The sequence below is a fragment of the Saccopteryx leptura genome, chromosome X (genome assembly GCF_036850995.1).
Source record: "Saccopteryx leptura isolate mSacLep1 chromosome X, mSacLep1_pri_phased_curated, whole genome shotgun sequence".
Taxonomy (NCBI): Eukaryota; Metazoa; Chordata; class Mammalia; order Chiroptera; family Emballonuridae; genus Saccopteryx; species Saccopteryx leptura.
In genome coordinates, this window is record NC_089516.1 from 116,972,405 (window position 1) to 116,986,926 (window position 14,522).

General features: G+C 43.3%; 1 protein-coding gene across 1 annotated transcript; it reads left to right on the forward strand.

The window, feature by feature from the left end:
- Nucleotides 1–324: 324 nt before the first annotated feature.
- On the forward strand, nucleotides 325–14,052 carry TEX13D (TEX13 family member D). The gene is made up of 3 exons (XM_066357875.1): nucleotides 325–1,866; nucleotides 11,778–13,331; nucleotides 13,954–14,052. The coding sequence occupies exons 1-3, from the start codon at nucleotides 325–327 to the stop codon at nucleotides 14,050–14,052; spliced, it is 3,195 nt and encodes a 1,064-aa protein (XP_066213972.1).
- The last annotated feature ends 470 nt before the right edge of the window (nucleotides 14,053–14,522 follow it).

Genomic DNA, 14,522 nt, shown 5'->3' on the forward strand with positions numbered 1-14,522 from the left:
CCAAGGAAGGCCGATCCCAGAAGGCCTTGCGGCACGATGCCTAGCTCATTTCTCCGTAATACGTCACTCAGTTGCCGGGTAGGAGTTGGTGTGGTGACATCGGTGGCTTCGGACTTTGTGAGGAAAACAAAGGTGTGAGGGAGGGAAGAGGCGGAAGAGTAGGCATGGACTGGGCTAGGACTGAACTAAGAATGAACTAAGACTTAAGAGGGAGGTGAGGGGAGCACTTATTGGCGGCTCCAGCCATTAAGGCCGCGGCCTCGACAACAGCGGTCAGCGGCCTTTTCATCTGTGAGGCACTCGGTTTCCTAGGCAACAGCGGCCATGGCGGTAAACTCTGCGGAAAACGCCAGTGGGTTCCGCCACACCGAGGTTGTCAGTTTCATCAACAATGAAATCTTTATGAACGGGGGTGACCTAGACTTCTATACCACCTTCTACTCGCTATCCTGGAACGAGATAGAGGACCGGCTTCAGGCAGTTCTTGTTGACCCTCAGGTGCCGTGTGCCCGCAAGAGGGCCTGTGCCTGGAGCGCGCTGGCCTTGAGTGTACGTGTGGGTGCCAGGCAGCGTGAGCAGCTGCTGAGCCAGGTCCAGCAGCTGCAGCAGCGGGTGGTGGAGCTAGAGGGGACAGCCTGTACCCTGGGTCCTGAGCTACAGCGCCTGCGCCAAGAGCGTGGCAAGATGGCCTCACGGTTGCGCCAGACACAGGTCGCCCTACAGCATGCGTTGTACCAGCGTGATTTGCTTCATGGGCGGCTGTGCCATTTTGAGAGATTGATCCAGATCACCTTGTTGACCCGTGCAATGGGGTCTGAGCCTCAACCTGACCAGCTCAGGGCCACAGGATGGCCCCTGAATGAAGGGTGGCAGAGAAATGTGCAGGCCACGGGGATGCGTGTTCCTCCCTGGGCCCAGGCCATGCAATTGCAGCAGCCAATGCCAGTGCCATATCCATTTCCATTTCATCTACCATTTCCAGTAAGATTCCCATTCTCACCACCTCTGCGACAACTATCAGCAGAAAGGGTAGTAATGCCACCTAAAAAGCCTCCTCCGGGATTCTACCCCCTTGGCCAGTTGGCTGCAGTGGGAGACCGGAAGAAGATGGCCACACTATGTAACCAGGGGAGCCACAGCCAGGATGAAGGTCTAGAGATCCTCCAGGGCACAGTCCCCATAGCAGACATCAGAAGTCTTAGCCAGAAACAAGATCTAGAGAAGTCCCTGGAGATGGTCAACCTGAGTAACAGTAAGAATCACAGCCAGGAAGATGTTGCAGTGGGACCCCAGGAGATGGTCCTCCTTGCAGATAGCTGTAGCTACAGCCAAAAAAAGCAGCTAGAGAAGCCCCAGGGCATGGTTATCATGGGTGACTTGAGGAACAACAGACAGGCAGAAGACCCAGAGAGATCCCAGGCTATGTTATCCCAGGGGGCCAGTGGGAGCCAAGGGCAAGAAGAAAGACTCCATGGGATGATTCCTTTGGAGGGGAGCAAAAACCATTACCAGGAAGAAGATCTAGAGATGTCCCAGGGGCCTGTCCCTCTAGTGGACAGCAGGAGCCCAAGCCAGGGAGAAGATCCAGAGAGGCCGCAGGTGATACCCGTGAAAGGCAGTAGGGGCCTTGGCCTGAAAGAAAATCCGGTGAAACATCAGCCTCGGGAGCAGAAGGCCAACCAACCAGAAGGGAAAAGAGCCACAGAATTCCAGCACCAGGAGATGCCTGCCTCACATGATAGTCTACAGAATTGGAGCTGCCCGTTTTGTAAAGTGCTGAATTATTCATGGTGCAAGTCCTGCTATAAATGCGGGAGATTCTGTAAGGCAGTTGGTCGGGACCAAGGAAGAACTTATTTCAGGAAGGTAAGTAAGAATGGAAACATTCTAAAGAAAAACCTATTTCCTAAGGCCCCCTTCTGATAAAAAAAAAATAACTTGTTTACTTCACAGAAAATTTGAAACCAAAGTTATAGAAAAAAATTAAATAAAATTATCCATTATCCCATTACTCAAAGTAACAAATTTTTTATCATGGTGGGTACACATATACAAACACATATGTATTTATTTTAATTAATTTATTTTAAATTAAATTTATTGGGATTACATTGGTTAATCTTTTTTTTTAAAGTTAAGTTGAACAAGAGGAACTGCGTTTGAATATTACAATCCTCCCCCACATGCTCTTAAATAAGGGATTTCTCCTAATTGCTTTTAAGTTCGCAGGTGATGGATTCTGGATGGCTGATGCTGATTGGTTGACACATGATGAAGCCTTTTATTTCCTGTTCCACTCCTTTCTGTTTTCTTTAACTTCCTTTTCCTGAAAATGCCATGTCTTTGGCTGGGAACAGCCATGTGTTTTTTAGAGTTGTACGCTATATTGAATTTTAGAATTACTGCTTTTCTTTGAAAATGCTATTTATTGTTCCTTTGTAAATGACTGCAGTATTTATGTTTGCTTCTTTTTTTTTAAGTTTTACAGGTAAGGGCCTATTTTCGTGTTTCTGAGCCCTACAGAATTTGTAATTTGCTTGATAAAGAAGCTGAACCTGTCCCATTAGAAGATCTCCCAAGAGCCTAAAGAAACCCCACCAGCCAAGATGAGTGAGAAGTCAGGGAAGAAGAGCTACTTTGGCATTCATCGGGGGGAAAGAAAGCATAAAATAATTTTGTTAGTATTTAATTTTTTGTTGGGACAAGACAATTTATAAGGCTGTATTGTTAAATTTCACATATAGCAAATTTGACAAATTTTATTAAATTCATTAAACAAATAGTGATTTCGTGTGTGTTTATGTGTGTGTGTGTGTGTGTGTGTGTGTGTGTGTGTGTGTATTATTTGCACAGTTTTGGAGGCTGGGAGGTTCAGGATAAAAAATGATTCAATTTCTGGTGAGAGCTCTTTCTGGCTGCCTTTTCGCTGTGTCCACACATAGTAGAAAGAGAGTGCAAGCTCTCTTCTGTCTCTTAAAAGGACACTGACCTTATCTGATCAAGGCCCCACTCTCCTAACTGCATTTAGCCCAAATTACCTCCATAAAGTCCCAAACTCCGAATACAGTCACACTAAGGGGTTGAGTCTCCAACATGAATTTTGGAGGGACATAAACATTCTGTCCTTAACAACCAACTAAAAGTCAGAGTTAAAAATATGTATATATAAATAACAGACTGATAGATGATTCAGTAACAGCAGCAGGAGGCATAAGAAGACAGAGGAGTAACAACTTCTAAGTGTTGAACCCAGAATATTGTATACTTAGAAAGCTATCCTACGAGAATGAGAGTGAAACAAAGACCAACAGTATAAATTTGCAGAGGCTCACTAAAGGAATTACTAAAAGATGCACTTTAGAAGTAAAAAAATTAAACAGAAAAGATGCACAATATAAGAAATAACAGGCCCTGACTGAGTGACTCAATCAGAGCATTGTCCCGACATGCTGAGGTCTGATCCCTGGTCAAGGCACAAACAAGAATTAACCAATAACAACATGAATAAGATGAACAGCAGATCAGTGTTCTCTCTCTCTCTCTTCCTCTGTCTCTCTCCCTTCTTCTCTAAAATCAATTAAAAAAACCCAATGATGGACACAGAAATTGGTAAAATATATATTTATATACATTTTATTTTAACCATTCCAAGAATGTTAAATGTATGTGGTTTAAAAAAATGATTAAAATGAAAACTAGGCAACAATAGCAAGATGGGGTAGGCTATATAGTGAGAAAGATGTTAAAACCACATTCAGGGTCAGGAAGATGATAATTAATGATTTTGTAAGAAAAAATTATAATTTTATCAGTTGAATTTTGCTGCACAACAAACCACTACAAAACTTAATGGCTTAAAACAAACAGTATCTTATTTTGCTCTCAGTCTTTGGATTGGCTGGTCAGATTTTAAAATCTGGGCCAGTTCAGCTGATTTTGACCAGACTCTATCATGCCTCTGTGTTTGGCTGGTGGCTGGCTGGCTGATCTAGAATAGTTTCACTCCCATGTCAGGAAATGGATTGCCTGCCTGCTGGGATGCTGTAGTTCTCTTCCAAATTGCCTCTCATCTTCTAAATTGTCTGCTGGGGCTGTTCACATGAGAGTCCAGGTTTCCAAATGCAGCCAGAGAGCAAGCCTCACTGTGCAAATACCTTTCAAGCTTCTGCTTGTGTTACATTTACTAATGTCCTGTTAGTCAAAAAAAATCACATGGCCAAGCCCAGATTCAAGGGGTGGAGAAATATGTGCAAACCCATGGTAATAAGAAAAGTATTTGTGAGCGCTTTTAGAATCTATCATAGTTTTCTCCTTGGCCACAATTTTTTCACATTTCTCCCACATGCAAAATTTGCTAATTTTCATCCCAGGCTAACTGTCTCATCCTACGTATAACATCAGGCTGGAAGCCTGTGATCGCATGATTAGGATGTGAATGAGGCTTCTCAGATGTAGCTCCTTGGGTAAGGATCCTTTTAATCAAGAGACCTATGAATTAAAAATGACACCTGTTCTCTATACACCCAACATACAAAGGTGAGACGGAGAGTTTATATGAATAGAAACTTCACTTCAAAAAGGGGGAGAAAAAAGATTCATAGCAATTACAGCTATAAAATCCCCTCTGGGCAAATGTAGCTAGGTCACCTTACTCCAGAGCAAAGAACAGGCCATCATTAGAGTTTAGTTCTGCCTCCTGAATATCCATTGCTCTTCAAGTCTCTTTATTCCATTCTGTAGTCTCTTGGTCCCTACTCCAGCCCCCAAGAAGTCTTTCTTTTAGTTCCATAAGAAATGGCCCATATTAACAGTCTAGGACCTTTCTCATCTAGCCCACTGCCCATTGATACTTGAGAACTCAGAGACCTTTTTGCAGTTTAATCAGTATTAGTCCCTCTATTCTAAGTTGATTGTGTTTTTGCTGGTATAATTAAATTTTTTAAAAATTGTATCATTTTTCATCTTCTATTAAAATTCACATATATTATTATATTAGTTTCAGGTGTATACCCCAGTGGTTAGACAATAGTACATAACTTACTAGGTGATTATTCTGATGTCTCATACCCATCTGACACCATACATAATGATTAGAATATTATTGACTATATTCCTTGTGCTGTACTTTAAATTTCCATGATTGTTCTATAACAACCAATTTGTACTTCTTAATCTCTTCACCCTTTTCACCCATCCTCTCAACTCCCCTCCCATCTGGCAACTGTCAAAATATTTTCTGTTTCTATGAGTCTGTTTCTGTTCTGTGTGTTCATTTGTTTATTTTTATTTTTTTTAGATTTAATTGTTGGTAAATATGTATTTATTGCCATTTTATTGTTCATATTTTTAAATGTTTTCCTTTTTCTTGAGGAAGACCCTTTGACATTTCATATAATACTATTTGGTGGTGATGAACTCCTTTAACTTTTTCTTGGGGAATTTTTATCTGTTCTTTGATTCTAAATTCTAGCTTTGCTGGGTAGAGTAATCTTGGTTGTAGGTCTTTGCTTTTCATCACTTTGAACACTTCTTGCTATTCTCTTCTGGCTTGCAAAATTTCTGTTGAGGAATCAGCTGACCATCTTATAGGAGCTCTCTTGTGTCCTGGTGTGGTTCTCTTTGGACTCATCTTGTTTTGGAGACTCTGTGCTTCCTGGACTCATATGTCTATTTCCTTCACCAAGTTAGGGAAGTATTCTGTCATTATTTTTTCACATAGGTTTTCGATTTTTTTACACTCTCTGTTCTCCCTCTGTGGTACCCCCATGATGTGAATGTCAGTACACTTGAAGTTGTCCCAGAGGCTCCTTACACTATTCTCATTTTTTTGGATTTTTTTTTTTGTTGTTGTTGTTCTCATTGGGTGTTTTTGCTTCCTTATATTCCAAATTGCTGATTTGATTCTCTGCTTCATCTATTCTACTGTTGATTCCCTATAATAGAGTCTTCATTTCAGTTAATGCAGCCTTCATTTCTTTCTTTCTTTTTTATTAAGTGAGAGGCAGGGAGGCAGAGAGACAGACTCCTGAATGCACCCTGACCAGGATCCACCTGGCAAACCCTTTAACAAGCAATGCTCTGCCCATTTGAGGCCGTTGCTCTGTTGCTCAGCAATCGAGCTGTTTTAGTGCCTGAGGTGAGGCCTTGATGCCAACTTCAGTGCCCAGAGTCAACTTCCTCGACTGAGCCATGATTGTGGGAGAGGTGGAAGAGAAAGAGAGAGAAAAATAGGAGGGGTGGAGAGGTAGATGGTCATTTCTGTGTACCCTGACCAAGAATCAAACCCAAGACTTCCACACACATTGCTGATGCTCTACCACTGAGTCAGCCAGCCAGGACCATGTAGCCTTAATTTCTTACTGGTCCTTTTTTATACTGTTGAGGTTCTCCCTAGGTTTGTTGAGCATCCTTATGACCAGTGTTTGAATGCTGCATCTAATCGATTGCTTGTCTCCCTTCTGTTTAGTTCTTTTTCTGGAGTTTCATTCTGTTCTTTCACTTGAGACATGTTTCTTTGTCTTTTCATTTTAGCAGCCTCCCTGTGTTTGTTTCTATGTGTTAGGTAGAGCTGCTACATCTCCCAAGCTTGGTACAATGGCCTAATATAGTGTTCTGTAGGGTCCAGTGACACAGCCTCCTGATCACCCAAGCTGGACACACAAAGTGACCCCCCGTGGGCTGTATATATCCTCCTTTTGTAGTTGAGCCTTGAATGCTGTTGGCATGTCAATGGGAGGGATTTACCCACAGGCTGGTTATCTGCAAGGACTGGTTGTGACCACTGACCCTGACCTCTGGCCACTGTGGAGGATCAGCTGTGCAGGAGCCCACCCCACAGAGCATGAGTTAATTCAGCGGGACTCTAGTGCCTGCTGAGTCCACCCCTTGAGTGTGTTGCTTGTAGAAATGGTCGGGTGGTGGTACTTTGATGTGATCTGAAGCTGTCCACTGGGTGCACTGGCTCTGGGGCCTCCCAGGAGATGTAAGCCAAGATCAGCCACTGCCTGTGCCCTGTCCAGAGCCATTAGGCATGAGCTACAAACTGATCCATAAGTTGCTGCTACTTGTCCTGGGCTTGGAGATAACCAAAAGAGGCCAAGCTGAGAATGAAGGCCAGCTGCTGCTAGTGCTGGGCTTGGGGACATTTAGGGAGAGGTATGGGGCTTGCTGAATCCAGATGCTACTTGTTTGAGATATCTTAGGAAAATCTGAGGCATGAGCCTAGATAGGCCATTCCTATGGAGAAACCACTAGAAACACCTTGGGTGGGCCTGAAAGTTGGGTGGCGTGGATCCTTAGGGAATCACCAGGGTGGGACAAACAGAGAGAGCCAGGTTGATAGAGTCTCAGCTCTGGTGCCCACCTACTGGCTTTGTGAGGGGAGAGCTCATGAAAGGTACAGTGGTCTCAGCCAGCACTTCTATCTGGGAGAAAGCTGCCCCCCCCAGCACTTGCTGCTGGACAATTCAGTTCCTTTTCATATGTCCCTGGTGCCTTTCAAGCTGCTGCCCCAGTGCAGGAGTCTGAGTAAGTTTATGCATGGGTACTTTAAGAGGAATGCTGGGGACTCCGGCAGCCCTCTGTCTTTCTCAGCCTCAATCCCCATGAGTTTTCACAGGCAGAAGTTATGGGGACTTCTCTTTCTGGCACTGTAACCCTGGGCTGTGGGGCCTGGTGTAGGGCTGGGATCCCTCGCTCCTCAGGGGGAACCTCTGTAGCTGAGATAGCCCTGCTGCTTAAAATGAGTGTGGGACCAGCCCATTCAGCATCTCTACCTGTCCTATATTTTTGTAGTTTTGAGAGCAACATCAAATAGACTTTCATGAAAGGACTTGAGTAATATAACTAACTACTCATCTCATTGGCCCCAGCTGAGACAAATGAACATAGGTAAAGTTTGGGAAAGTGGCCTCAAAAGAATGCAGGTAAGTATGCTCTGGTTTCTCTTCAGCTCGTATAAATCTTTTGCCTTTTACTAAAAGAATGCAGGTAGGACTTTTCTGATACACCTGCTGATTTCCTCCCTTGAGGGGGACAGCTATGCTGGTTGTTTGAAAGACCACTGGATCTTACGGAAAGGCAGTGCGGACCCTGGCTGAATACTCAGTATGTTAGAGCTTTTTCCTAATATGCTAAGGTTGATGGTTTGATCCCCAGTCAGGGCACATACAAGAATCAACCAGTGATTGCAAAAATAAGTGGAACAATGAGATTGATTTTTCTCTCTCTGCCTTCTTCTCTCTCTAAAAAAAGTTCAATAAATAAAAAATTTACAAATAAACAAAGGCCATGCTTAGGACAGTCTCAGTTATACACTTGAGCTCTGAGCCTCAGGCACTTTCTTCTTAAGTCCCTTTGCAGTCAAGCATGAGTGAAGAACAGAATGGACTCGAAGGACAGACATCTTGCCTCTTTTGGGAGGACTAACTGCATTAAAAATAGACTGCACTGGCCCTGGCTGGTTAGACCAGTTGGTTAAAGCATTGTTACACAACAGCAAGGCTGAGGGTTTGACCCTGGGTCAGAGCGCATACAGAAAGTGACTAGTGACCACACAACTAAGTGGAGCAGCAAATGAATGCTTCTCTGTCTCTCTCTCACCTTTCTCTCTCTGTCTTTCTCAAGTCAATCAATTAAAAAATAGACTGGACTGGGTGGGACAGGCACTCTTGAGAATGCCCCTGGGCTTTTTGTCTTCCCCTTGGTGTGTTCTCTGTGGGCTCCCCAAATGTAGGTGGAGCCTAGAGTGTGTGCAGTTAGATTAGCCTCCAGTTTGAACAAAATATGTTCTGGAGTTTCTCCCCATTGAGATCTGCCCAGCTCACCAAGCTCAACCTTTGTTAGGATTTTCTGATTCTAACTATAAATAAACCATGTATGTATACATTCCTCCTGTGTTTTCTGGGTAGTGTGCATCTTAGGGCAGGTTTGCTCAGAGGTGGCAACTTAAATCTGTATTTTTTCTCCATCCCACTGAGGTAAAAGGTCAATCTCTTCCCAGAGTTACTCAAGACTGGGAGGCGGAGACTGTGAGACCTTCAATCCATTTTGTGATTGTCCCCGCTGCCCTTGCTGTCCAAGTCCACATGGTCCCTTGAAGGTGGGCATCTCTGCTGCTCCTGGGCTCACGGGGCATGAGAGGTGAGATGGGGAGGGGGCCTCTACCTAGGCTGGGAGACCTAATGCCTGGGGACTGGCCCCCCATGTGAACCATTTCCCTGAGGCCCTGTCCATCTTGGTAGAAATTTCCCTTCTGAATTTCTGTTTTCCAAGGCACTGTCCCCTCCCTCCTGTGCACAGTCCCATCAGGGTGCTCAGGATTCTGGAAAACAGCTGGGTGTAGTCTGTTAACAAGACTTGTTCCCTGTGGCAAATGTGGATGGCTGGCTAGCTGCTTGGGATAGAGGCAGAGCTCCCACCCCTCCAGCTCTTTCTCTTCCCTCAGAGGCCTGGTTACCAGAAGGCTTTGGTTACTTGGGAAAAAGATGGGGAGAAAGGGGATAAGCAAAAACATCAAGCCAAAGCTCTGTTATCTGTGTTAGCGCTGGCTTTGTGATACTCTTGTGTGTGCTGCTAGCTCCCTGGAATTTGGGGAGGTGGGACACAGGTGAGATTTGGGAATTGTTCAGCATTATCCATTTTGATGTCCCATCAGGTCATGCTAGATCTCACCACAGTGGCTTCATTTATGGTTTCATATGGACTCTGCTGTTCATTGGCATGCCTTTACGTGGGCATGAAGGCAGACTTACCCTGTGCATAGCTTTTATAGAGTTTAATATTATTATTATTATTTCAGTGCTGACTTTTTCCAAAGATCCCCGAATCACTGAGGCTGTCAAATCACTACTTTTTTCTTACACACCAGAAAAGGCAGCAGGTTTCTGAGACAAGAATCTGGACTTTTGGAATTTGAGTGACCTGAGTTCAGATACTTGCTCTGCTATTCACTAGCTATTTGATCTTGAACAAATGTTTCCTGTGTTTTCCTGAAATAAATCCCACTTGGTCATATCTTAGAATCCTTGTAATATGCTGCTGGGTATCATTTGCTAGCATTTGGTTGAAAAGTTTTGCATCTATACTTACAAGAGATATTGGTTTATAAGTTTTCTATTCTTGTGATGTCTTTGGATTTGGTAAAAAGATAATAGCGGCCACATATAATGAGTTACAAAGTGTTTCTTCTTACATTTTTAGAAGAGTCTGAGAAATATTTCTGTTAATTACTCTTTGACTGCTTGGTAGAATTTCACAGTGAAGCTGTTTGGTGCTGGGCTTTTCTGTGTGGGCAGTTTTTCATTACTGATTCAATCTCTGTACTTCTTATTGGTCTGTTCAGATGTTTTATTTCTTCTCTAATCCGGTTTGGTAGTTTGTGTGTTTTAGGAATTTTTTTCATCTAGGTATCTAATTTGTTGGCATGTAATTAATTGTATATAGCATTCTCCTATAATCCTTTTTTATTTCTGTAAGATCAGTGGCAGATACTCTCCTTTTATTCCAGCTTTTAGTATTTGAAATCTCTTTTTTTTCCTGTATAGTCTAATTAAAAATTTGTCAATTTTATTGATCTTTCCAAAAACAAACCTTAGGATTTATTTAATTTTTAATATTTTTCTCCATTGTAATTTTTATCATTTTTTTCTTCTGCTTTCTTTGGGTTTGGTTTTCTAATTTCTTAGGGTGGGTAGTTACATTATTAGCATAACAGTTTTATGTTTCTTCTTTTAAATGTAAACATTTGCAGGTATAAATTTCCCTCTGAGCACTGGTTTCACTGAATCCCATTAGTTTTGGTATGTTGCATTTTGTTTTCATTAATCTCATCTTACTTTCTAATTTCCATTGTGTTTTTTTCCTTTGACCAGTAGTTATTTAATAGTATTGTTTAATTTTCACATATTTACATATTTTTCAAGTTTCCCTGTGTCATTGATTTCCAATTTCATTCCATTGTGGTCAGAGGACATATTTAGTATGATTTCAATCTTCATAAATTTATTAAACCTTATTTTGTGGCATAATGTACTGTATGGTCTACCCTGGAAATCTTTAATGTACACTTGATAAGAATATGTAGTGTGCTGTTTTGGGGTTGAATGTTCTGTACATGTTTGTTAGGTCTATTTAGTTTATAGTATTGTTCAAGCCTTGTATTTCCTTATTGATCTTCTGTCAAGTCTTTCTATCAATTATGAAAAATGGGTATTGAAATCTATAGCTTTCAAGTTTAGAACTGCCTCCATCTTCTCTCAATTCTATTTTTAGGTGCCATATATGAAGTGTGTATATATTTATAATTGATATATAGAGATGGATTGACATTTTAACATTATATAGTATACTTTTTGTATCAATTTCTGTCTGTAAAGCTTCTTTGATATTTATAGAGCGACTGTAGCTGTCAGTTGGTTACTGTTTACATGGAATAGCTCCATCTCCCATAATTCTCAGCGTATGGACCAAGGAAGGCCGATCCCAGAAGGCCTTGCGGCACGATGCCTAGCTCATTTCTCCGTAATACGTCACTCAGTTGCCGGGTAGGAGTTGGTGTGGTGACATCGGTGGCTTCGGACTTTGTGAGGAAAACAAAGGTGTGAGGGAGGGAAGAGGCGGAAGAGTAGGCATGGACTGGGCTAGGACTGAACTAAGAATGAACTAAGACTTAAGAGGGAGGTGAGGGGAGCACTTATTGGCGGCTCCAGCCATTAAGGCCGCGGCCTCGACAACAGCGGTCAGCGGCCTTTTCATCTGTGAGGCACTCGGTTTCCTAGGCAACAGCGGCCATGGCGGTAAACTCTGCGGAAAACGCCAGTGGGTTCCGCCACACCGAGGTTGTCAGTTTCATCAACAATGAAATCTTTATGAACGGGGGTGACCTAGACTTCTATACCACCTTCTACTCGCTATCCTGGAACGAGATAGAGGACCGGCTTCAGGCAGTTCTTGTTGACCCTCAGGTGCCGTGTGCCCGCAAGAGGGCCTGTGCCTGGAGCGCGCTGGCCTTGAGTGTACGTGTGGGTGCCAGGCAGCGTGAGCAGCTGCTGAGCCAGGTCCAGCAGCTGCAGCAGCGGGTGGTGGAGCTAGAGGGGACAGCCTGTACCCTGGGTCCTGAGCTACAGCGCCTGCGCCAAGAGCGTGGCAAGATGGCCTCACGGTTGCGCCAGACACAGGTCGCCCTACAGCATGCGTTGTACCAGCGTGATTTGCTTCATGGGCGGCTGTGCCATTTTGAGAGATTGATCCAGATCACCTTGTTGACCCGTGCAATGGGGTCTGAGCCTCAACCTGACCAGCTCAGGGCCACAGGATGGCCCCTGAATGAAGGGTGGCAGAGAAATGTGCAGGCCACGGGGATGCGTGTTCCTCCCTGGGCCCAGGCCATGCAATTGCAGCAGCCAATGCCAGTGCCATATCCATTTCCATTTCATCTACCATTTCCAGTAAGATTCCCATTCTCACCACCTCTGCGACAACTATCAGCAGAAAGGGTAGTAATGCCACCTAAAAAGCCTCCTCCGGGATTCTACCCCCTTGGCCAGTTGGCTGCAGTGGGAGACCGGAAGAAGATGGCCACACTATGTAACCAGGGGAGCCACAGCCAGGATGAAGGTCTAGAGATCCTCCAGGGCACAGTCCCCATAGCAGACATCAGAAGTCTTAGCCAGAAACAAGATCTAGAGAAGTCCCTGGAGATGGTCAACCTGAGTAACAGTAAGAATCACAGCCAGGAAGATGTTGCAGTGGGACCCCAGGAGATGGTCCTCCTTGCAGATAGCTGTAGCTACAGCCAAAAAAAGCAGCTAGAGAAGCCCCAGGGCATGGTTATCATGGGTGACTTGAGGAACAACAGACAGGCAGAAGACCCAGAGAGATCCCAGGCTATGTTATCCCAGGGGGCCAGTGGGAGCCAAGGGCAAGAAGAAAGACTCCATGGGATGATTCCTTTGGAGGGGAGCAAAAACCATTACCAGGAAGAAGATCTAGAGATGTCCCAGGGGCCTGTCCCTCTAGTGGACAGCAGGAGCCCAAGCCAGGGAGAAGATCCAGAGAGGCCGCAGGTGATACCCGTGAAAGGCAGTAGGGGCCTTGGCCTGAAAGAAAATCCGGTGAAACATCAGCCTCGGGAGCAGAAGGCCAACCAACCAGAAGGGAAAAGAGCCACAGAATTCCAGCACCAGGAGATGCCTGCCTCACATGATAGTCTACAGAATTGGAGCTGCCCGTTTTGTAAAGTGCTGAATTATTCATGGTGCAAGTCCTGCTATAAATGCGGGAGATTCTGTAAGGCAGTTGGTCGGGACCAAGGAAGAACTTATTTCAGGAAGGTAAGTAAGAATGGAAACATTCTAAAGAAAAACCTATTTCCTAAGGCCCCCTTCTGATAAAAAAAAAATAACTTGTTTACTTCACAGAAAATTTGAAACCAAAGTTATAGAAAAAAATTAAATAAAATTATCCATTATCCCATTACTCAAAGTAACAAATTTTTTATCATGGTGGGTACACATATACAAACACATATGTATTTATTTTAATTAATTTATTTTAAATTAAATTTATTGGGATTACATTGGTTAATCTTTTTTTTTAAAGTTAAGTTGAACAAGAGGAACTGCGTTTGAATATTACAATCCTCCCCCACATGCTCTTAAATAAGGGATTTCTCCTAATTGCTTTTAAGTTCGCAGGTGATGGATTCTGGATGGCTGATGCTGATTGGTTGACACATGATGAAGCCTTTTATTTCCTGTTCCACTCCTTTCTGTTTTCTTTAACTTCCTTTTCCTGAAAATGCCATGTCTTTGGCTGGGAACAGCCATGTGTTTTTTAGAGTTGTACGCTATATTGAATTTTAGAATTACTGCTTTTCTTTGAAAATGCTATTTATTGTTCCTTTGTAAATGACTGCAGTATTTATGTTTGCTTCTTTTTTTTTAAGTTTTACAGGTAAGGGCCTATTTTCGTGTTTCTGAGCCCTACAGAATTTGTAATTTGCTTGATAAAGAAGCTGAACCTGTCCCATTAGAAGATCTCCCAAGAGCCTAAAGAAACCCCACCAGCCAAGATGAGTGAGAAGTCAGGGAAGAAGAGCTACTTTGGCATTCATCGGGGGGAAAGAAAGCATAAAATAATTTTGTTAGTATTTAATTTTTTGTTGGGACAAGACAATTTATAAGGCTGTATTGTTAAATTTCACATATAGCAAATTTGACAAATTTTATTAAATTCATTAAACAAATAGTGATTTCGTGTGTGTTTATGTGTGTGTGTGTGTGTGTGTGTGTGTGTGTGTGTGTGTATTATTTGCACAGTTTTGGAGGCTGGGAGGTTCAGGATAAAAAATGATTCAATTTCTGGTGAGAGCTCTTTCTGGCTGCCTTTTCGCTGTGTCCACACATAGTAGAAAGAGAGTGCAAGCTCTCTTCTGTCTCTTAAAAGGACACTGACCTTATCTGATCAAGGCCCCACTCTCCTAACTGCATTTAGCCCAAATTACCTCCATAAAGTCCCAAACT

Bases quoted from the DNA above. Each gene is read 5' to 3' on its own strand.
- TEX13D (XM_066357875.1), top strand. From the start codon at position 325: ATGGCGGTAAACTCTGCGGAAAACGCCAGTGGGTTCCGCCACACCGAG. The intron at 1,867-11,777 runs GTAAGTAAGAAT...TCGGTTTCCTAG, and splicing joins GAAGAACTTATTTCAGGAAG to GCAACAGCGGCCATGGCGGT. The intron at 13,332-13,953 runs GTAAGTAAGAAT...TAAGTTTTACAG, and splicing joins GAAGAACTTATTTCAGGAAG to GTAAGGGCCTATTTTCGTGT.